This window comes from Ceratotherium simum, chromosome 2 (assembly GCF_057802395.1).
Source record: "Ceratotherium simum simum isolate JZ-2026a chromosome 2, ASM5780239v1, whole genome shotgun sequence".
NCBI lineage: Eukaryota > Metazoa > Chordata > Mammalia > Perissodactyla > Rhinocerotidae > Ceratotherium > Ceratotherium simum.
In genome coordinates this window covers 15,363,193-15,388,788 of record NC_141901.1, presented here as the reverse complement: position 1 = coordinate 15,388,788, position 25,596 = coordinate 15,363,193, and the positions used below count along the sequence as shown (strand labels likewise).

The 25,596-nt window shown below is 37.5% G+C and overlaps 1 protein-coding gene across 5 annotated transcripts in view; it reads right to left on the bottom strand.

Annotated features, from left to right (window-relative positions):
* CEP350 (centrosomal protein 350) overlaps positions 1-21,887 on the bottom strand; it is a 161,656-nt gene extending 139,769 nt beyond the window's left edge. For 2 of the 5 annotated variants that reach the window (XM_087438615.1, XM_087438610.1), the window contains exons 1-2: positions 21,549-21,887; positions 358-443 (exon numbers count right to left, since the gene is read on the bottom strand). In XM_087438615.1, coding sequence (XP_087294741.1) covers positions 358-430 — 73 coding nt within the window. In that variant the 5' untranslated portion in view covers positions 431-443; positions 21,549-21,887. The remainder of the gene's footprint in view (positions 1-357; positions 444-21,548) is intronic. The other 3 variants (XM_087438599.1, XM_014783379.2, XM_087438607.1) reach the window with 2 other exon arrangements.
* Positions 21,888-25,596: the final 3,709 nt, after the last annotated feature.

The following is a 25,596-nucleotide window of genomic DNA, read 5'->3' as shown; positions in this document are numbered from 1 at the left end:
TCAATGTGACTATTACTTGTTATCTGTGCACTATACTTCTATAACTATATTAAGAACATATTATACCATTTATTGACATTAAGTCAGAATCTCTAAGAAACTGTATAAAACTAATTTTTCATATACCGATTCTTTTTTAAAAAGGATTCTTTTCCTTTACAAAACAGTTCACCATAGGATGTCTTTGAAGGCGAGGTATCTTGTATATTTAAAACGAAATTAAATTTTTAAAATTATTTATTTACTTTTTATAAATCAAAGCATACATATAATTTATATTTATTGATTAGCCCAAAATTTTATACACATGACCTAAACAAGGGAGTTGTTCAGTTTAAAAAAAAAAACAAATCATACCTTGAACAGTATCCTTGCTTTGAGAGTTCCTTGTATTTGGTAAAGGCACCTCTTTTGATTTGCTGCTCCTCATCCTGCCAATTTACCTACAATCACATCATCAGCATTCACTGAACATCAATATTATAATATTAGTAAAGAAAATGCCCTGACTTATCTTGCCTTTCATGAAAGTCAGAAAAGAATTTAATCATCTTTAAAAGTTATCTTTATACCCTCTTAAGAGTTTCTGATAACCAAATAAGTTTATTTTTTCTTGGAAAATTAAACCATTAAAATTTATATCACGACCACCTCACACAACAAGGGCAGCTACTATCAAAAAAAAAAAAAAGAAAGAAAGAAAAGAAGTGTTGATGAAGATATGGAGGAACTGGAACTCTTGTGCACTGTTTGCGGGAATGTAAAATGGTATAGCCACGGTGGAAAACAGTACTGCAGTCCCTCAAAAAACTAAAAAAAAATTTACCACATGATCCAGCACAAAACAATTGAAAGCAGGGTCTTGAAGACATATTTGTACACCCATACTCATAGCAACATTATTCACAATAGCCAAAAGATGAAAGCAGCTCAAATGTCCATGATGAAAAGATAAGTAAAATGTGGTATATACATACAACGGAATACATACAACTCCACGGAATATTAGTCCGTGGAGTTGATTCTGACTCCTAGCAACCCTGCGTACAACAGAGTGGAACCCTGCCCAGTCTTTTTTCGCCATCCTCTCATCATCTGGTCCTATATCAGACAATGCTCCACTGCTATTCACAGGGTTTTCATGGCCAACTTTTTTGAAAGTGGGTGGCCAGGTCCTCCTTCCTAGTCTTTTTTAGTCTGGAAGCTCTGCTGAAACCAGTCCACCATGGATGACCCTGCTGGTATTTGAAATACCCATGGCATAGCTTTTGGCATCACAGCAACACACAGCCGCCACAGCATGACAACCATTGGACGGGTGGTGTAGTTCCCTGACCAGGAAACGAACCCAGACCCCGGCAGTGAGAGCACTGAATCTTAACCACTAGACCATCGGGGCTGGCACAACAGATTATTATTCAGCCTTAAAAAGGAGGGAAATTTGGACATGCTGTAAACAGATGAACCTTGAGGACATTATGTAAGTTAAATAAGCCAGTTACAAAGACAAATACTATATGATTCCACTTACATGAAGTACCTAGATTAGTCAAAATAATAGGGACAGAAAGTATAACAGTGGTTGCCAGAGGCTGCGGGAAGGGAGAAATGGGTAGTTATTAATGGGTATAGAGTTTCCGTTTTACAAGAAGAAAATAGTTCTGGAGATGGGTGGTGATGATGGTACACCGAAAAATGGTTAAGATGATCAATTTTATGTTATGTGTATCTTACCACAATAAAAAAATGCAAGGAAAAAAATTATATCATGACTCAAAGAGAAAGATCATGATCTGCTTATGCTGACTAGACAGCTTGATGATAAAATCATATTTTCCTATGAATACAGAGGAATTATTGTTATAAAAGTCACATAACACAGAAAATTTGGAAAATACAGGTGGGGAAAACTCATCCCTACTCTCAAAATCATAACATAATCATTATGTTTTGCATAGTCCCTTCTAGTCTTTCGTTTTTTTACTGTAATCACTGTAATTTCAATTTTGCGTCCTACTTAACAGTTGGATATTTGTGTGGTTTTAAAACATATCCACAAACTCTTTGATACTCCTTTCTTCGAGAAGGAGAGCTTAACTTTTCCCCCACTGAATGTAGGCTGGACTTAGTGATTTGATTTTAACAAATCAAATGTGGTGGAAGTGACAGTGTGTGACTTTGAAGACTAGGTCATAAAAGGCACTGCTTGTTCTCTCTCTCTCTCTCCAGGATCCAGCCGCCATGTCATGAAGACAGTCAAGCAGCATTACGAAGGGGCCCATGTGGCAAAGAACTGAGGCTTCCTACCTACAGCCATGTGAGTGAACTATCCTGGAAGTAGAGTTACACAGCAATAGATTACCAATACAATATTATGTCTCATTTTCTCTATTACAAATAACACTGAAATAAACATCTTTGTGTATACGAATTTTTGCTCATTGGATTATTTATCTAGGATTTACAAAGTGTGTTAAAACTGAACTAAAGAATGTGAAGAACATGCTGCTCTTGAGATCCAATGATGAACTGTTTCCCAACTTACAATAAAATGAGCCTAGCAGTTTTATTAATGTCTTTTAATACTGAGTATTATCGATTCTTTTTACTTTTGCTGATTTAGAAGAAAATGGTTACTTTCATTTGAATTTAGTAGATTGCTAGCAGGACTAAAAATTCTGCCATAGATCCTTAGCTTTTCATTTGTGAATTTTCTTGTCCTTTGCCCACTTATCTACCGGGATCTTAATGCTTTTCTTACCAATTTGATGAGTTCTTTTTTTTTTTTTTTTATTGGTGAGGACGATTCACCCTGAACTAACATCTGTGTCAATCTTCCTCTATTTTGTATGTGGGACGCCTTCACAGCATGGCTGATGAGTGAAGTAGGTCCATGCCCGAGATCCGAACTCGTGAACCCGGGCCACTGATGCAGAGCGCACGGAACTTTAACCACTCGGCCACCAGGCCAGCCCTGATGAGTTCTTTACATGATAAATACATTAAACCTTTATTATATTTGATAAAATAATTTTCTTCAATTAGTCATCCGCAAAGGCGATTCAGTATATTGAATATTAAAGACCCAAATTTAAATTTAAGAAAAGGAAAAGCCTACCTACTAAGTCCAAATACATAAAACTAAAGGCATAATTAATTTTTAAGGGAGTTAATTTCACCTATAGTAAATAATCCTGGTTTATAAATTGCTTAGAAAAAAACTTCAAAAATGTTCTAAAATTTTTCATAGATTGTACAATATGGTTCTAAGAAAAGCCAATCTAGATTTTTAAAAACAGTCACACAAAGATGGTAGAAAAACTAAAATCAACAAATATGCCAATAGCTTAAAATTTTTCCAACCATAAAAACTTTAATCAGAGCTGCTAACACAGTTCAAAAAATTAACTCATTTTACTCTCCTTCTCATAAAGATAGTTTTGGTCTAGCCAACTGTCAAAATGGTAACCAAACAAACAGAAGTGACTCTATATTACTAAATCTGTCAATGATTAGACAAAAGTTTTCTTTGGGAAGACTTCATTTTAAAACGAAAATAAATGCTCAAATATATAGTAATCAGCAATTTTCCAAATGGGATGGAGAAATAGATTAGGTTACCAAAAACTGCAAACATATTCAGAATCTCTATGGTTAGGGGCTAACACCAATAAGGCTGAGAGAGTGTAAATGAGTAAAAAGAAAAGAATCTATATCTGCTTCAAAATGAAAACCCTATTAATGGTCCATCATCTTCAAATACAAAATACAAATGACTAATCGTTAGGAGTGTGACATTTATGTAGAATTTCACCCTGTAAATAAATTATAGTATATTCACCATTTAACAAGGAGAATCAACTAATTACAACTACATGCAACAAGATAATTGAACGTCACAAACATGTTAGGTGAAGAATGCCAGAAATAAGTGTATGTGTTGTATAATTCCATTTTTATAAAGTATCAAATAGGCAAAAGTAATCTACGGTGTTAGAAGTGAGAACAGTTATTGCATAAAGTTTGAGGGGGTGACTAGAATTGGAGCAAGGAAGGGCTTCTAAAGTACTGATAATATTGTTTATTGATTTGGGTGCTGATTTCATAAATGTGTCCAGTTTATGAGACTTCATCGAGCTGTACACTTATACACTTCTTCAATGTAGATTATACTTCAATTAAAAGTATTTTCAGATAACATGAAAGAATTATATCCTAGCTTAGGTTTATAATTATATTTAGTTCTATAATATGTTTAGTCTCACGGAGCACCTCAATTTTTTAATAACCCCCCTTTCAAAACCCCTGGTTATCCCATGCCCACTAAGTGAGTAATATTAATAGAATGTATTTAAGTAGGTCTGTTCTTTATGTAAAAATATATAAAATATATAAAATATCACTTTTTATAAAAATAAAAAAAAGAATTACTAAGGAGCAAGTACAATGAAAAAGTGTCTTCACAGAAAGAAAAGAGGAGCCGGCCCAGTGGCTTAGCCGTTAAGTGCGCGCGCTCCACTACCGGCGGCCCGGGTTCAGATCCCGGGCGTGCACCGACACACCACTTCTCCGGCCATGCTGAGGCCGTGTCCCACATACAGCAACTAGAAGGATGTGCAGCTGTGACATACAACTATCTACTGGGACTTTGGGGGAAAAATAAATAAATAAAATTATAAAAAAATAAAAAAAAAAATTAAAGTTATTTTATGAATTGGTATTTTTCATGGCATAATAGCTAACAGCCACACTGTCAACAATTTTGACATTCAGGAAAGCGTTAACAAATTTTCAGTAGCCTGTCAGACTACTTTATTTTCTGAGACATTATCTGTCAAGGTCTAAATTTAAATGATCATCAATCATCCACAAAACAGACTTTCTTATTTACTGCGTTTTAATTTACTATAAATAGTTAAGGTATACCAAAAAGTATAAGAAATAATATAATACACACCCACGTACTCACCTCTCGGTTTAAAAAATAAACTATAACCAATTTAACTCAAGTCCCCCGTGTGTCTATCTCTACTCATATCCATCCCCCTCCACCCAGAGGTAATAACCACTATCCTGAACTCGATATTTATCATGTATATCCTCCTTTGACTCCCAACATTTTTCAAAAGTCAAAAATGGCAATCCTTCCTATTCAACACAAAACAACTGATCTCAAATTATACCTTTAAAATGTTCCTGAAAAGGTTTGTTAAGTGAAATTGTGTATGAATGTACTACAGATGTTCAATCACTGTGCTTGCTCACCCAAAGTCCTCTTTCTAAAAAACAACCACTTCCCCCCCATCCACAACCCCGTCCCCTCTACCCAGCTATAGCTGACTGGATAAGGAATGAGGAACTGATACACGGGTGGCTTGACCAGTCCCTGGCAAGAAGAGATCTAAGAATTTTGTAATGAAATGTTAGGCAACTACATCAGTGAACTGTGAGAAGCCAAGCTGAAAAATCATGACAAAAAGCAAGAGAAAGATCAAAGGAAAACAAATGGAGAGACCATGTGGCCTCCACAAAAAGGAAAAAGATGGCCTTGTTCTTGTCTGTTTTCCAGTTCCCATTATACCAGTACCTCATTTTCCCCCTTTGCATTCCTTGAGGGCTCTCTGAAGCCTTACAACAAACTTCCCTTTATTTCTGGGAAAAAAAAGATAAAATTCCACAGAAAAAGAGGATCCCATGAAATCATTCATTTCAAGCTTCTAAATCATATACTTAGAAGAAAAAAGTTATTTAAAAAAGATATATTTGAAATTTATTTCAAATATACTATAGAAAAAATGTATCATATATTATTTTAAACAAGAGAGAGAGAACACAGAAAATTTCAAAAACTCAATGACAGTTCCTTTCAGAGAGGGTTATCTCTGGTCACCAGAAAACATTTTTTTTAATCCACTAATGAAATTTAGCCTTTATCTTTCAAATTCATTGTTTTATATATAGTCCTTCAACTAAAAAGTCTACTTTCTAAACCAAAAATCTAAAGTCTAAAAAATTATTTTTCCTGATTTACGGGTTTTTATGAAAGTCTCAGAACTAAATTTAAACATTAAATATACATATACACATATGTCCAGAAAATCTAGGAAATATATCTTTCTAGTAACACAATTTTCCAGTCAGGTATAACACTAGTCTATTAACATTTGGGGTTTCAAGCTTTCATCTTGAAACTCGCACTACTCCTGGGATCAGTAAAACATATCTCCCCTATTTCCCTTACCTGTTAATTTCTTTTTTCCTTGATTGATGGGGTCTCTACTTTTGCCCAATTCATCAATGGTAACACTTCCAAAGGTTCCATTCCTAGACCTCTTCTTTTCTAGCTCCTTCTTCCCAGGCAATCTCATACACTTTCATGGTTTCAACTACTTCCTAAGTGTCATCCTATTTCTGTTCTAGATCTTTATCCGAGCTCTGGACCCAAGTTTTCAGTCTATTAGATAGTCTACTTCAAAGTCCCACTGGCACTTCAAATTTATCAAGTTCAGAACCAAATTCATTATCATCTATCTTCAAAATTGTTCCTTTTTCTTGTTCTCTTAGCAAATGGGATTATCAGGCATCCAGCTCATCTTTGACATTCCTGCCTCTCCCTCACTCCATCATTTACTGAGTTACCAAGCCAATACTGTCTTTAAGATGTTTCTGTTATGATATATAAAATATGCCTTCATAGAGCTGTTGAAAAATTTTTTTTTTAGTATTTCTCTAATTTCTCTCTCTCTCTTCTCCTTGCCTCTGTTCAGAGCATCATCTTTAGCCTAAATTATGGAAAAAGCTTCCTAAATTACTCTGCTCCTAATCTGTTCTCCCTACTGAAACCAAAGTTATCTTTCTAACACAAAACCTAGCAACTCTCCTTTTATAACTCTTCACTATCATCTATGGGATAAAGTTCCAAACTCCTTAGCATGACAGAACTCAGAACCTTTCACAACCTTAATTTATAGTCTTACCCCTTGCTATTTTCACTGTATACCAATTGTTCCTGTCAAATAGCCATACCTAGAGTGCATTCTGTGAATATCTAGAAATCTTGATTATCTCCATATCTTCTTTTCCTAAGTTTTCTCTGGCAGTAATACCCTTCAAGGCCAAACTCTGTCATCTCCTATAAATCTTTTCCAGACTGTCCCTTCACAGAATTACTACTTTATCTGTTTCCCATAGCATTCTGTTCACTTTTTACAGCCCTTATCATTATACACACACACATCACTCATTCATTCATTCATTCAATGAACATCTGTTGAGCACTGAATGCTCACAATCTAGTAGAGGAGACACACATATAAACAGGATACAATGTGATGAGTTATATAATAAAGTTACAAATAGCATATATGTATCAGTCTCCCCACAAGGCTGTACTATCCTTAAGGAAGACATCTTATTTATCTTCATATCAACAGAGCCCTTCAATGAACAGATAAACAAATTGCAGTGTTGGAAGCTGTTATGATCTCACTTTAAACAGAAAAGAATTAAAAGGAATCAAAGGCGGGGCTGCCAGTGAAGGGATGAATAGGTAAGGGAGTGGGGTAAATTAACAAAAGTGACAAGAAACATGATCTTAGAAGCAGAAGAGGTGATTAAAACGCCAGGCTGAAAAACTACTCATAAGAAAGGAAGAGGAACACGATTTACATACATCACTAGGCTAGTAAGCCAGGGAAAAAAAGAAATGGAAAACAAAGGAATGGAATTCATATACTGTTTTGCAAGTAGTCTGTAAGAATATATGGTAAAATAAACTAAAAGGCACACAAACAAAAAGCATAATTGACCTTGCTGATGATAACAGGGCAAAGAAGAGGGCTACAGGTGGCTATATAATAAACTAAATGTATGATGCCATGGAAACAATGGGAGTCATTCAATAAAAGCACATCCTCACTAATGTGCAATGAATCAGAAGACTGAAGCAAAAGATAATGCTACTGCTCTGGCTATAACCAAGTAAAAGCCTTATTATGATTAGGCCAAAAAATAGTATAAGAACTATATATAAATTGTATTGGAGGTTCATTTATTCACTCTCTGAACACAAATAAGGTAATGAGCAGTTAAACTGGAGCAATAAAACACTGCCATCTGGAGTCACTGAACAGCCGAAACTACTCAGAAAGGGAAGACATTTTTCCCAGCTACTCACCCACAGCAAAGATTAATTACTAGACTCATGGCTTCAAACTCACAAAAAATCTTAGTGTTTCTCAGAGGGGAATGGTGTGTCCCCAGGTGAACAGATTATTTGCGGGAACTAGAGGTACCACTGCTAATTACCAGGTGACAACTTGGCCAACACATGTACCTTGTTAAGAATTCTGTGTGTTAGCAATCAAGTTCCCTGATTCTGGAAGTATGGTGATGACATTGAGTGCCCATCCTCAACAGACCTGAACTCGACCTGATCTACACTGAAACCCAGAAACAAAGATTCCAAGATGCAAGAGTCTCCAATTGACAGTAAGAAGCCAGAATCCAAATAATGAAATTGAAATAACTGGAATTAGAAATCTAGGCACACTGTCCTAGATCATATTCAATTAATTCAATCAGGAAACTTAATGTATTCCTTCTCCTAAAACCCACACCATATCATTCCTTCTCCTAACATCCTACAGGTTAAAATGAGCTGAAAGGGGAAGGTGAGGTGGTTCTTCTTCTTTTTTTTTTTTTCCGGTGAGGAAGACTGGCCCTGAGATAACATCTGTTGCCAATCTTCCTCTTTTTGCTTGAGAAAGATCACTGCTAAGCTAATGTCCGTGCCAATCTTCCTCTATTTTGTATGTGGGATGCCACCACAGCATAGCTTGGTGAGTGGTATGTAGGTCCACGCCTGGGATCCGAACCAGCAAATCCCAGGGCGCCAAAGCGTAAACTTAAGCACTACGCCACCGGGCCGGCCCTGGGAAAGTGAGGTTCTTAATACTTTTTTTTTCCCTATTATCATCTCTAGTTTTTTCATTCACTAGTATAGTCTCACTTAAGAAAATCTGCTTAAAATTAGGGAAACATTTATAATCATTCTTTAGAAAACAAATCTGGTATGGTCGCTTCAAATAGTAGTAGTATATTTTCCTCTTTTTCCCATTCACCTCCTATTTTCTCATATGATATTTATCCCTCTTACTTCTTTTCTGTTTTCCATATTAATCTCGTATATGACTTCCTCTCCTCCCGTTCTCATCTTTAATTTCCTATTTTTATATCTACTATTCATATTTATATTATACGTGTTTATGATTAACTTTCCTAAATCTAAAAAAGATACTATCTCTATGAATAAACCTACAACATAATAAAATTTCTCTCAAAACTCAAAAAGACCTTTACCACATTGAATGAGATATCTGATATATACATATGTACACACACAAACACACATATGAATACACATTTATTAAAACATTATGATAATATGCTTGACTTCTTTTTAAAAAATTTGGGCACACGATGTGAACTGCTATTAAAGACAATGCACAAAATATTAGTCTTAAGATGCCAGTATAACATGTCAAAATGCACCTTTAGCCATAAAGTCATCTGTTCACTGTTTAATCCATGGCAAACAGGGACACACAGAAAACATCCTTTGCATTTAAATATCTTTTAAATACAATACTTTAAAATCATTACTCCCCCCACTCAACTTCTGTAGCTAGTTTTTAAACCTATTAAGATAACTCCCAAATAACCCATACATACATCCCCAATCATTCCCATTGCAAGTGAGCTTCAGAGCAGCCACACAATGCCTTCCTCCAAAGCAGCTGCAGAGTTCTTGTCTCCTGAGCCTGCTTTCTCAAGCAACTCTAGGAGAATCACCTGCATAACACGTTAAAAACAGATGCTAAGGCTCCACCCCTGAGAGATTCTGAATCAGTGGGTCTGAGAAGAGGCCAAAAACCTGTATTTTTAAAGGTCGACAAGGAGGCCAACAAACAGGCAGCTTTGAGAACTACAGCTCCAGAGAATATCTTCAATTCTACTCTTTGAAGTCCGAAACCTCCAAAAACACCTGTGATTCCACGAAAATGAGCATCAGTGGAGAGAACTCATCTTGTTCCCCAACAACCTGAGAACATCTCTCTTCCGAAGCTCCAGACCACTTGACAGCAACAATCCCTTTAAATCAAAAGCCAAAATTACAGACCTCTAATTACAGGCTGCGGGGTGACCATGGGGGCAGTTAAGTTAATAATCATAGCTACCATTTTCTGTGTTCCTTCTATGTGGGCCAAGGACCGTATTGTTTTCCACATATTATTTTAAATCTCTGTCACAACCCATGAGGCAACTATCTGTATATCCATTTTACTGACGAAGAAACAGTATCAAGACAGACTATGGAATTAGTCCAAGGTCATTCAGCTAAGAAATGACAGCAATGGAAATTAAATCTAGATCTCTCTCGCTCTTTCAAACCTCTGAAAGCCTTTTAATGGTTATTCACATGATGCCTCTCATAATATTCAGATTCAGCCACCCTCTATAAACAATCCCCTATCCTCTCTCATAATTTCATCATAAAGCACCTTGCTTTCCCATTTAGATTCTATCCTCTTTACAACTTTTGTTTCATTAAACAGAACTTCAGTGCATTTTAGCATAAAGTAACTTCAGTGCATTTTAACTTCTTCAGAGAATGCTCGTTTAACCTACATGCCTTGACTGTTAGGAAACTCACACCAAAGGACAGGGATTCCTCACAAATGTCTACAGATGAAGCTTTTTATTCTCTCCTCCCTCCTAAACAGGGCAGGTAAGATGTTTTAGCAAACTCCTTGTTCCCCACATTGATGCATCAGACTATATTCTTCCACTCATGAAAAACCTTTTCCTCAACGTGACCCATGCTATCCATTCATTCAACAAATATTTGCTGAGTGCCAAATATGTAGTACGAATGAATAGTGCTAAGCAGTGGGTATATAGCAATGAAAAGAATAAACACTTAAGGAGTCTAAAGGCTTGCTCAGAAGGTTGATATTCAACAAATATTACAAATGGGATGAAAATAATTAAGGAAAAAAATGCAAGCGCTATGGAAGCATATAACAGGAGAAAGTCATTTAATCTGGGAAGCAGAGAGGAAAGTGTCATCTAATCTAAGACCTAAAGGATGAACAAAGGAGTTGGCTATGGGTAGGCAAGAAAGAGCTTTCCAGACAGTAGGAACAGTATGTGGAACGGCCCTGAAACAAAAAAGACATAACATAATTTAAGAAACCAAAAGTCTCATGTGTTGGAGAGGGAAAATGGGGAGAGACAAAGCTGGAGAAGGAAACGAACAAGATCATCCAGGGTCTCTGACACAATTACGTTTGTGTTTTTAAAAGATCAAGAGTTGGCCACTCCTCTCCTAGCACTGACCATAGTTTTCAGAAACCAATAACATAGAATCTATATCACTCTATCACACTTTTTCTCCTTACTATACTGCATCTTAAATTTCAGAAAATTTAGGAATACTTTTATTATTCATTTAAGTGACTCAAGAGTTTTATTCTAATGTCCATTTTACAGTGAGTTTAACCGGCATCTTATACAGAAACAAGTCATTTCATGTAAAAGTCAAAGCATAAACAATACTGCTTTGTCCAGATTAAAGTCCAATATCACCAGGACTAAAACAAAACTACTATTTGGCATGATTCTATTTGCAGCATGTAAAATATAAATGAATGCTCAAAACAATAACCAACTTCCAAAGTGAGCTAAGGAAGGTTCTAACTTGCCAATAGAAAATGGAAACAGTTTCACTAAAGCTATAATAAGTGATATAAAAGGAATCTGGTTAAAATGATATAAATACAAAGCAGAAGTACCTATAAATCAAATAAGGATGCAACTTTTAAAAACTATTTGCTTTATAGCAAACGTAATCTAAAGCCAATGAGGAGTCCACACTTCAAGTATCACCACAATATTCACCTCATAAGAGAAGTACAATGTCTGAGAGAAAATAATAGCCAAGAAATTCAAAGGAATTATATTTACTATTTAACTTTTTTATTATGCAGGCTAACAGTTCATAAGTAGGGAGAATGGGAAAAGAACAGAAAAAAAACTTTTAGAGGAAAGGAGCCATAAGAATACTTCACCTGTTTCAAGATCTCTCCACCTCCAGGTTCTCTCAAGAAACTTCAACCATCAATTATATTTTCTCTCATGTGTATCTCTAGCCTCCTTCCCTCACCACGATTCTTCCTATCAGCATTTATACTTAACCAAGTCTTCTTAAATTAAAACACACACACATACACAAAAATCCCTCAACTCAGCACCCTCCACCACTGCTCTCTTTTTCCTTCAGAAACTTCTCAAAAAAGTTGATTGAATACACTCAGTCTTCATTTAAAGATACTTTTCAATCACTCTTCAAGCAATTCCAATGTGGCTGCCATCACCATTTCTCCACAACAGCAGCTCTCACTAACACCACCAAAGACCTCTTCATCTCCAAATCTAACGGGCGTTTTCAAATAACAAGTCCTCAACCTGCCGACCTCTTGGCAGCATTCCTCACAGTTGACCACTCTCTTGAAACCCTCTCTTCCCTTGGCTTCCATACACTCCACTTTGATTTTTCACCTCCTCTCTAGTTCTCTTTCTTAGTCTCCTTTGCTAGCTAGTCCTTCTCTTTTAAAGCCTGAGGTTCAAGAGCATTTGACCTTCGGCTCTTTTCTTTTCCAACACCATATTCTGGGTGACCTGACCCATGCCCAAGGCTTCAAATACCATCTATATGCCAATGACTGCCAAAACTCCAGTCCAGATCTTAGAGATATCCTAACCCACATATCAAACTGCTTATTCAGAAATCTCAACGGCACATCAAACACAACATCTCCAAAAGCCAACTCATGATTATTCCCAAAAAACAAAGTATTCCCTATCTCAGTACAGTTGCACAAGCCAGAAATATCCACCACAGGTGATCATACTATATGAAGGACCTCTAAGGTCCTTTTCTACTCTGAATTTATAATCTATACCACCAGTTCTCAGAGTGTGGTCCAGGGATCTCTAAAGGTCTATGATGAGACCCTTTCAGATGGCGTCTTTGAGGTCAAAACTATTTCCATAATAATATTAAGATATTATTTGTCTTTTTCACTCTCATTCTCTTATGAATGTGTATAGTGGAGTTTTCCAAAGGCTACATGACATATGATATCACAAGAGATTGAATGCAGAAGCAGATATGAGAATCCAGATGTCTTCTATTAAGGCAGGCATTAAAAAGATCTGAAAAATGTCAAACAATGCCACTCTTCTCAATGCATGTTTTTTTGTTTTGCAAAATATAATTATTTTTCATTAAAAAAGTTATTTGTGGGCCGGGCCTGTGGCTTAGCGGTTAAGTGCGTGCACTCTGCTACTGGCGGCCTGGGTTCGGATCCCGGGCGCGCACCGATGCACCACTTCTCTGGCCATGCTGAGGCCACGTCCCACATACAGCGACTAGAAGGATGTGCAACTATGACATGAAACTATCTACTGGGGCTTTGGGGAATAAAAGGAGGAGGATTGGCAATAGATGTTAGCTCAGAGCCAGTCTTCCTCAGCAAAAAGAGGAGGACTGGCATGGATGTAACAAAAAATTTAAAAAATAAATAAATAGAACAAGTTATTTGTTAATATGATATGGGCTTATTGTTACTTTAAATAAATTAATAAATATATTTAAAATTTCCAATACAGTAAATATCAACAGATATAGCCCACATAAAGAAAAGCTCTTTGCGGGCCGGCCCCGTGGCTTAGTGGTTAAGTGCGTGCGCTCTTCTGCCGGCGGCCCGGGTTCGGATCCCGGGTGCGCACCGAGGCACCACTCCTCCAGCCATGCTGAGGCCACGTCCCACATACAGCAACTAGAAGGATGTGCAGCTATGACAGACAACTATGTACTGGGGCTTTGGGGAAAAATAAATAAATAAAATCTTTAAAAAAAAAAAAAAAAAAGAAAAGCTCTTTGAGTTTTCAATAACTCAAGAGTATAAAGTGGTCTTGACATCAAAAAGTTTGAGAAACGCTGATCTACACCTACAGTATATACACAAATAAGACATAAGATGACATTTTGAAATAGCCAATTTTCAAGTATCTTCTAGCAGTAAATTTTCCTTTCACATTTATCAACAGTGCTCTCATTCAGTCACATAGACTCATTCAGTTCAATTATTTATTGGGCCCCTACTATGTGCCATGCCCTGTGGGTAAAAGATGAAAGAAATGACTTCATTCTGAATCTCATAGAGAATATTTTCCGTACCTTTGCTACATTTCAGTTCTCTCATCTCTATCAGACCCTACATAACAACCATCTCCATCTGAAAGGTTGAGAAAAGACAACCTTGCAATAGTCATACTAGTTTCAATATAAAATGGACAAAATTAGTAGGGACCACACAACAAAAAGTGGAAAACATTCCAGCTCTAAGTCAGACCTATGACACTGTTCCAAGTAAATTCTCAGAATATAGGCATGGGTTGCTTAATGAGAGGGATACGTTCTGAGAAATGCATCGTTAGGCAATTGCGTCATTGTGGGAACATCATAGAGTGTACTTACACAAATCTAGATGGTATAGTCTAGGCTATATGGTACTAATCTTACGGGACCACTGTCATATATGCAGTCCGTCATTAACCAAAATGTCGTTATGTGGTACATGACTGCAATATACAAAAAGCCTGAGAATTTAGCCTCACCTCTTTTTACTTACAACACACAAACTTCAACAAACTGTAATCCAGGAAATCCAAAAGAAAACTATGTAACATCTGGTACCAGTTTGGCCTCTGGAGTATAGGAGGCAGGGTGAGGATCACAAAAGACACAATGTCCCCCACTGATAGGAAACTAAGAGCTAAACTAGAGCCTGACTAAAGGTAAAGAGAACTGAAGACAACAAATAGGACCTGGAATAACAAGAAAAAAAAAAAAAAAAAAAACAGAAATAGGAGCCTATACTTTGCTTACCCGCTATCTAGCTATCCTGAATATTGACTCTTCTAAATAAATTTCAAGGAATATATCCCCATAAAGATGTCTTATAGTTTGCAAGTCAGGATTATTTTTTGCCCTGAAGTGTGCAATTTTCACTGCAAAAGCTTCCCTGATACCTAAGAAACTTAATACTGGTTAACTCAGAGGAGATGGAGTGAGGTTCCATGATAGGAAACCGATTTGTCAGTGGGTATATTTTTGAATTTTTTAAAAGGAGATGCACTTATCACTTTTTGAGGAAAGAAAATAAGGAAAAATAAATAATTTTGAAAAGTGTCCTTCCACATTCAGTAACTTAGCTAATTTAGAGGCTGTTAAGGAAACAAACACAACTAAATTTTCTTTCATTAGAAGCCTTTACTGACTCCTTGATGCAGTGTAGTTGCTCCCAATTTGTGAATCCACAGCACTTTATCATTCCTCTTACCTCCTGTACTATTATTTACATATCTGTTTCTTACATGGGACTGTGGGAATGATATTTTATTCCTCACAGTACACAGCACACACTAGGTGCTCCAGACCTGTTTGCTGAATGATGATGGTCCCAATGATAAGTCTCAGAATCCATTCTTAAATGCAAATAGGCAAAAAAAAAAAAAAACACAAACCACAGATTATTTCATACAATATGAAGAGGTTAACCATTCCTGAGCAGAAAATTTCTTTCATGGTAATATGTAAAAAAAAAAAAAAAAAATAGTTATATGTGTACATATACATTTCATATTTTAAAACAAGCCCAAAGCTAAAAAGAAATTCTTTAATACTCAAAGATTTAGACATGAAAATGAATTGAAGCCTATTAACTTGTGGCCAGCGCTATTAGTCATGAATGATTTTTTAAATCTAGTTTTAAAAAGGAAGGGACACCGCAATTCCATAAGCAGCTTCTACAAGTCCACTTACAACAACAAAAACTTTAAGTGGCTAACTTTTTTTAAAAAATGACCAAAACCCAAACTTCTCAAAGATAAATCTGATTCTTCTGTTCACAAAAATATCCTTCTATTTGTTAAAAAAAAAAAAACAGAACTCCTTTACACTGTTATTTCTCTATAGTATTTAAAATAAATCATTATAGAAAAATGTAGCATCTACACAAATTTTCAGAGATGTATCTATTGTATAAGCATAGTCCAACTTTGTTTATAACTAATCAGAGAACAAAGCAAATTAAAGCTGGAAGTTAAGGGTCATCTAGCCTCACGTTTTTCAAACATGTAGTAATGACCCATTCATAGGTCAAAAAAACCCAATCTGGTGGGTTGGAGCTAGTATTGTTTCAATGAAACCAAACAGAACTGAATTGAGAATATCAGGGTATCAAAAGTAGAAGGGTATTGTTTTAGTAAAACTTTCATTCCATTTTATATATAAAAATATTCATATTTATGTATATTGTGTCACCATGAAAAACATACTTCTTACTGTAGTGTCCTAGTCAAAAGAGGTCAAGAGATTCCCAAGCTTTCTCAGCTCACAGAACCTTTAGTCTCTCTGTAATTTTTTCATGGTGCCCCCAGGCCAAAAAACACCTAACACTTATAGTTATTAGGTAGTTAGGACCATACAACCTATTTACATACTGACAACTTAGTAGCTGTTTGAAAAATACATATAAATTGAAAAAATATTTTATTTTATTACCAAATAACCACATTACTTATTGATGGGATGTGTGCACCTAATACACATTACACAACTTCTCAAATCTTGAAATCACTTTGGACACTACCACTTTCACGTACTGTTTCACATTGATTTTTACACAGTACTTGCTTTTTATCACAGCAGCCCTCCAAAACCTAGTTTTTTGAAGACATACTGTCACGGAAAGGAATGTAGCACAATCTCATGTGCACTATCTCAAACTAATCGTTTGAGCAGTGTCCCACAGATGTCAAATATTACTGTTTCCCTCGAAAATTTAAAAATATCCCACAGTGCTTGTGTGAGTTCACTATGGTGCTCCAAGGTACTTTTGGGCACAGTTTAGGAATCTTGAGTTTAAGAAACACTGATCTAACCTACGTATTTACTTTGTAAATTAAGAAATGAGCTTTAAGGTCACAAAGCTAGCAGAAAAATAAATACATTTAGTAGGAATTTTCATAGATTAATTTTAACCTTTCATCAACAAAAGTTTTGAAATAGAATCCAATTATGTGATATCTGGCTGATGAAATCTGTAGATCTCTGAGAAACAACTCCATTTATATGACTGTATAATTGAAGAAAAATTCTGCTCCAATATTTTCTTTTTTAGGAAAAAGCTTTCAAAAATTATAAAAGCGGGACTTACAATAAACAATACAAAAGTGTCTTAAGTAAAAAAAGGAAAGTTATCTACTCCCCCAGGGATAACACTGCTAATAGTTTAATGTCGATTCTTACACATTTTCCTTTGCACATACAAAATCAAACTACATTTCTTTGCCTATGTGTGTGTTTGTACAAAACGAATCATATTCCACTGTGTAGTACAACCTATTTTTTCAATCATTATATTATGAACATTCTTCCATGTCAGTACCTAATAGTAACTGCAAACATTTATGTGGCGCTTACTATGCTTACCTAGGGCTTAAATATTAACTCATTTAATTCTCACAACAGCCCTGTCAGATAAGAACTATAATTATATCCACTTTATAGATGAGTTTAAGTAACTTGCAAATGGTCACAGCTAATAAATGGTGCCATTAGGGTTTGAACCCAGAAAGTTTGCTGCATGGTCCCTGCACTCAAGGATAAGCTCAGTTGCTTCTCATGAAGTAAATACAGAAATCCCTCAACCTGTTAACAAGTGCATAATATCTCATGGCATAAATATACTATAATTTTAACTATTCCCCTACCAATGGACAATTAAGACATTCTCTGTTACTTATAAATGTTCACATTTATTTGTAATAATCTAAAATGAACATCCTTATAGATTTGTTCTTGGGCTCTAGTGTTAAAATTTCTGTAAAATAACACTCCTAAAAATGAAATTATTCTATCAAAGAATATGTGCACTTTTAATTTTGGTAGATAATGCCACATGTCCTTCAAGAACATTGTTCCAGTTGTACCAATTTATAGTCCCAATGACAGAACAGAGGGTTGAGATTCATTGTTAACAAATATTTTTGACTCATGAAAAGACAGTCCTGTTTTCAGTTTTTAATTAACACTGATATAGAATAGATGGCCAGGTTGTTCACAATTATCCTCTGATCTGATAATTATCTGACACTTTAAACAAATGTAAACTTAGCAGCTGACAGTGGATTCTTCACCCAGTTATGAAACCAACTATAGGTAAGATATTTCCCTATATGATACTCTGTTTGTTTATGTATAAAACGTGGGAATTAAACTAGTCAGCCTTTAAGATTTAAAAATCCTAATACTGTAATTAAGAGTAATTACTGTAATTTCCTCAGCAAAAAGAGGAGGATTGGCAGGGGTGTTAGCTCAGGGCTGATCTTCCTCACAAAAAAAAAAAAAAGAAGAAGAGTTGAGATGTGCCTAGGAACTATGAACTAGTGTTTTGTTTTGTTTTTTAAATATTATACCGAGACAACACTTTAGTCAATTTATTCAACCAATATTTATTGAATTTTTTGAATTTATTGGTTGAATATATATTGGTGGAAGTTTACTATGTGCTAGGCATTGGGTGCACGGTAATCAATAGAGGATTTCTGCCATCATGAAACTTACGGACTAGATAAGAAAGGCAAATAATAACCCCAAATAAGCACTAGTAAATGTAGAGTTATACTTGTGGTAACAATAAACAAAAAGTATTAGTGCAGGAAAAAACTACGCAATCTTTTGTTTACTCAGGGTTTTTGGACTATTTATGACACCAGAAATTGTCTGACATGGGGAAAAAAGAAAATTATCTAACAACCGGTCCCACACTGCAGAAACAGCAATCAGAAGTGTAGATGGAGGGCTGGCCTCATGGCTTAGCGGTTAAGTGCGCGCGCTCGGCTGCTGGCGGCCCGGGTTCGGATCCCGGGCGCGCACCGACGCACCGCTTCTCTGGCCATGCTGAGGCCGCGTCCCACATACAGCAACTAGAAGGATGTGCAGCTATGACACACAACTATCTACTGGGGCTTTGGGGGAAAAAAATAAATAAATAAAATTAAAAAAAAGAAGTGTAGATGGTGATTTAACTTTTTAAATCATCAGTTGTCTCTACAATAAAATCACCAAGTTGTTACTACTCAGTTATGCTACTGACTATGTGGCTTGAATATCTGCTTTACATAACCAAGAGTATAAATGATTTGAAATACCAAAGATGACAGAAGTAAGTATCCAAACAAAATGAGTGATGACAAATTAACTACAATTTCTTAGGAACATTATTCAAGCAAAAAGTACATACAGAACTAATGCAATCCATTATAATAATTCATGACTTGTTAATAATTAACAAAATGCTATGAAAGTACTAATGTTTTTAAAGAAGTGACAGTCATCAGCATAAGGAGCAAGTGGCATGTCAAAAAGAACAAGAATAGAATTTTTTTTAGATTTTAAAAAACCAAATGCCAGAAGTATCTACATTAATATTCAATTTAAAATAAAACTAATTCTAGGATGTTAACTAGACTTATTGTTGTGATCATTTCCCAATATATACAAATAGGGAATCATTATGTGCACACCTGAAACTAATATAATGTTATATGTCAATTATATCTCAATAAAAAAAATTGAAAATAAAACTAATTCTCAATCATCTGCAGAAATAACAGCAGCATTCACAAAAATAAACGAACTTACTTGTGTGTCAATTTCCACAACTGCAAAGTAAGATATTTGCCAAACCTACTCACAAAATTGCTATGTAGACTAAATAAAATAATGTATGTGGAAGCACACCAAAAAATGACGTCAGTTATTTTAGACAGCAGCTTTTTTGCTCTCACTATAACTTATACCAATTTAACAAATAAAATTGGTTAGACAGGGGCTACATGTCTTTTTTCTGTCCATGATATGGTAGAAGCGTTATAAAACGGGCAAAAGACTGGCAATCCGAAGCAACAGAAGAAAACTCAAAACTCCATAATTCATAAATTGACTACCCCACAGGAGGTTGGCTGTTGAAGTATTAACGCTCCTCCCTAACACTACACACCAACAAATCTCGGAAAAATCTTTTCACATATGTACGAAATTGTTTACATATTATAACTCACCATCACTACAAACAGGAAGTACTGCTACTGACTATGAAGATGAGATACACATGTATTTATCCACACATACAATGTATTCCAGCTTATGTTTATTTTCTGATTAAAGTATCTTAAATCCAACGCAATGACCGTTCCAGGGTTCAGATATATTTTATTACTCTGCATGGCGTTTGTCAATTTAGCACACCAAAACTAATTATTACACTCCCATGGGTTTGAAGAAACTTCTACCATAGGTCTAACAACCAATCCCCCAAAGTCACAATCTCACTTTATTAGCAGCACACTGCCTTATTTAAAAACAATATTTTAAACTAAGAAATTTTTTAAATGGAGAGCAGCTTTCAGTATTTTATCATTGCCTCTACAAACCTTCTCAAGTTGTTACTAGGTCTGCCTAAGATAGCCTTTTCTTTAAAACCCTTAAAATACAGGAGGAGGTATCGTGTTAACATGGCAACATAACCATTAACGACTTTTCCAAATTCAAAACAAGGATCACCAGCAAAACAAAACAATCAGGTGGAGTACATGGATACTGATCACTATTCCTGACCACCTGTTTTTTCCTATATGAAGGATTTGCTACTACACTAAAACCACATTAAAATCTATATGTGCGACTTCCTATCTGAAAACTAAAAAACCAGCCAAATTCCAACCCATGTTGTGACATTAGCTAAATATTATTTAGCACGTTGGGCTATATTTAAAAAGAGGGCGGGGAAAAATGCTACGTAAACTTTCAAAGCGTAAGGCTTTTTAAATCTCCCCCTACATCATTTGTGAATAAATCAGTAGACTACATTCAGCAGCTGCTAGACTGGAACACAAGATCAAAGTTTTCCCTACGTTTAGGAATGTTTATCCCCACCAAAAAGGAACAGAAACTAGTCATGCTTGCCACTGGAGCCAGTTGCCCGGAATTTCCCCAAATATGCCTGATCTCCAATGAAGAAGGGACACTTCTCTGGAGACCAAAGGAGAGAGGCATCTCAAATCTTTTGCAGACGAGAGGAGGGGCGGGGGAAGCGGGGGAGGACCGGCAGGTAAGGAAGGAAATCCCGTCTTCGGCAGGCACCGGTGGGACCTGAAACCGAAGTCTCAGGATGGCCCTCCCCGCAAAGCCTCAGGACCCAGTAAGGTTCCCCGAGGGCGACGCCAGGCTGGGCCAGGGCTCCCCGCGCCCCGCCCCACCTCTCTCGCCACCACTGGGGACCCGGGACCGCGGACAGAGGCTGCGGAGGCTAAGAGAGCGTCCACGGTCCCAGCCAGGTCCTCCCGCAACTCACCTGAGAGTGTCGCCTCCGCCCTCGGCTCCCACGGTGCATCCCGCAGGGCCTGGCGGAGGGTACAGTGACGCCGCCCCAACCTGCCCCAGGGCTGCCGGGCCTGGCCTCCCCGCTCCGGGGACGCACCGGGTGCCCGCCTCGCACCGGCTCCCGAGATCCGCGGGTCTGCAGAGAAGGAAGGAGAGACGGAAAGGCTGCCTCCCCTCCCCCACAGCAAGCTACCCCCTGAGCTGCGGCTCTCTGCAGTTCCCTCTGGCGCAGGTCTGGCCCCTCTCCCCCGCCCGGGAGTCACTTCAGCAGCAGCGGCCCAGTCGCCATTACAGCCCAACAACTGACACGGAGGAGGAGCGGCGCCGGCGGCGGCGGCGGCGGCGGCGGCGCGAGGCAGGGCGGGAGCAGTAGGGGCCCGGGCAAACATCGCGAGAACTATCCCCAGACGGTTCCACAAGAATGCAACCCTTGGTTAGGGCCATGTTGAGTGTGGCCAAAGGTGAAGGCGAGGTGAAACGAGGAGAGGAACCTCGAGGGCGCCATGTTTAGTGTGGCGAAGTTTGAGCCTTGCAGATCTCGGGAGGAGCCAAAGTTATCCGCAGCGGAGACCTCCCCCCACCCCGCCCTCTTTCCGCTGACGCTAATTGGGCCTTCTGGCTGCGCATTTCACCTCCTAGCCGAAAAAACAAGCTGGGGGTTTGACGAAGATGAACTCGACGTCTGGAAATTGCAGCTTCTCAGAGTTTACGACAATTCACCAATTGTCCAAATGAATCTTTACCCCAGTGAGCTTTAGAGTAATTGCAGCTCTGCGGCTGCTGCAGTTACCCACTGCTGTCACTGTGGCCGTGTTATTCGCAAGGGTTGCAGTTCTGTTCAGCATGCACTCTGTCTATTGGCTTAAGATGCCAAAGCAAGCAAAACGGAGTTTCCTCCAGTTAGGTATTGGCATTGATATAACTGTGCTTTGAGAAACTCTGCGACCAACATATCTTCTAATACCTTTTTCCTCTCCCCGGTCTCTGCATGGTAAATTCTATCATCTGTCAAGACAGCTTAAATGACGTCTCTTCCGCAAATCATGCCACCTTCCTCTCGGTGTTCATTGCACACAAGGTCTCTACCCATTACACTCCTCCACCTTCTGAACTCCAATAGCTATTTAGCCAGAGACTGTTTCTTATTTTTAAGTATCTTGAGGATACGTATCTCGAGTATCTCTCTATACCCCAACAGGACCTAGGACGGTAACTAGGACATTGTAGGTGCTCAATAAATGCTTGTTGAGTAGATCGTATCAATAAAAGCAGGAGGCAGTTACTGCACCCTCTTTGTAGGGCCTATAGCTGTGCCTGAATAGGAAATAAGTGGATGTACAAAAATCCCGCACGTATGTTAGATGTGTACTGTGTCTCCAGGAAGCTGTGCTGGAGGGAAGAACAGGTAATGTGGGTATCCCAACGGTGCAAGTGGTAGCAAGAAAAACAACATAGGAAAGAGTTATTTAGGTTTTCCCCACTCTTTCGGTGAAAAGCAGTGGGATAGATGCTTTTCATATGTTACTTTACTGAATTTATACAACCATCTTATTAAGTATTATGCTCACTTTTTTAAAAAGAGGAAATGGGTTCGGAAAAACTAAGTAATTCGCCCAATATTATAGCATCAGTAAAAGGCAGATATAAGATTTGAAATCTCCCTTACTCCAAAGCCTATTGATACTTTTCTACCTCCAGGCTATCTCCTGGGCAACAGAGAAAACATCAAAAATTCCTGTCACCACACGGGGAGCAATGTTACCCTCACATCAGCCTACGCACAGTTTCCACCTCCATACTTTGTGCTAATCCCTGCCCTCTCTCTTACCTCCCGAATACCTCTAACACATCAACCTCTCTTCTTTTCGACATCCCATAACTCTTACTGTTTATACTCTACATAATGGCTTCTGAGTATATTAAGTTTTGTACTATTTTCTCGTAGTTTCATGAGAGTAATTAGTCTCTGGAACAATATTGGAAGCTTAATGAGAAAAGGTTTGTCACCCTTCCCAGTAGTTTCCACAGTGCTAGGCACATAATAGGTGGGCTCTATTTTTTCTCCTACTTCTTTAGTAGACACTAAGATTGGATTTTTCTGCACTTTATAGTCTTCACTGATTACGATGGCTTTGACTGTCAACTTTCTTTGTGTAACTGGATCTTGGCCCCAGACTTGACTAAATCTCCAATTGTCTGTTACTCATCTCCACATAGATGTAGAAGTTACCACCACCCCCAGCTCCCAAATTAAGTATATCATTTTCTCCCTCCTCAATCCCACAAAGCCAGTTCCTCCTCCTGCCCTGTTTTTCTGTTAATGGCCATTGCAGAACTCCCTTCGGAGAACAGAGAGGCTCAAAAGTTTAGAAATGTTATATACTTTTCTCTATGCCTTATTCCTACCCAATCAGTTATTAAGTCTCTAAATTCCATTGTTACATATTTCTTTTATCTACTCCCCTTTTGTCCAGTTGCACCTCTGCTCTTCTAATTCAGGCTCTCCTTTCTACTGCCCAAAAGATTGCAGTTGTCTTCCCAGAGTTCAGCTTGAATTTTGCCCCTGCCCTCCTCTGCCTGCCAAGGTAAGTAAGAATTCCTCACCTCAGTCATCAAGGCCTTTCTCGATATGGCACCAGCCTAGCTTTCTATCTCCCTAAAGTAAGACAGCATGAAAAAGTAGAAAGGGCAGGAATGTGGTGTCAGGAAGACTCCAGTTCAAATCTTGCCTGTCACTTAGTTGCCCTGTGACACCTCAAAAGCCTTCATTTTATTGTCTATAAATCAAGGCTAATGATATCTACTCTGTAGAGTTGTCTTAAAAAGTAGAAATAACATCTGTCAAGAGCGTGATACATAAAAGATAGAAATAAACAGTGGCTATTATTACTTCCCTAATTGGATGTATGTTTGGGCCAAACTGGATCTCAGACACAGCCTGCTCATCCCTACCTCTACACCTTTGTTTCTAACCTGAAACACAGGTCACCTTGGTTCACAATTTCAGCCACATCCTTTAAGTACAAGCTCAAAAGCTACCTACTCCAGGAAGAATTCCATGACTGCCCATACTTTGCAGATCCTCTTCCACCCCTGAGTTCCGCAATGCTGTGTACCTCCCTTAGGGCCATATCTACTATCCATAGTTCTGCCTTTATCCTGCACATCCTTGTCACGTTAGACAGTAAAGCCCTTTGTCTCCTTCATGGTGGATTAAAAGCATGCACTCTGGAATCAAAAAGGCCTGGATCCAATCAAGTAACTTTGGTCAAGCTACTTAACCTCTTTGTGCCTCAGTTTCCACATCTGTACAGTGGAGATTACAATAGTACCTACTCCATAGAGTTTTGTGAGGATTAAAAGAAACAACACATGTAAAGGAAACAGCACAGTACTTAGTACATAGTAGGTGCTCAAAAATGTTGGTTATTTTCACTACTATTTTATAAACTGAGTAGGTGCCTTGCATCTACTAGGCATTCAAGATTTGTTGAATTCAATTGAGTGTTTGTTGGATTTAATTAAATTTTGGGTGAAAAGCTACATGTTCTCTCTCCTGAAAATGTGAAATTTGGCATTGATTTCCAGACATAACAAATTGGGAAATGGAGAGATACAGCTATGGTGATGTAATGATGCCATTCACTGTTTGAGGTCACTTGAATAAAATTATGTCAGGATTAGGTAAAGACTTTTCTATTGAAATGTCAAGCCTAAATGCCAAATCTGATCTGTAGTCTTGTCTACTACCTTTTTAATAATAAATCCAACCATTTGGATTGCAAATCTAACAGACTATGCGATTCTAACAAACTATGCAAACACCAAATTTAGGGATGAGTTTTCTGGTTACTTTCTTTCTCTAAATTCAATCTTTTGCCTTAGTCTTGAACTTTTCTAGGGCATTTGGTGTTCTGATGTGCAGAATTATGCAAACATTAAAATTTATCAATAAGAACTTTCTTTGACAAGGAAATAGAGACAGAGGGACTGGCCTGGTGGCATAGTGGTTAAGTTCG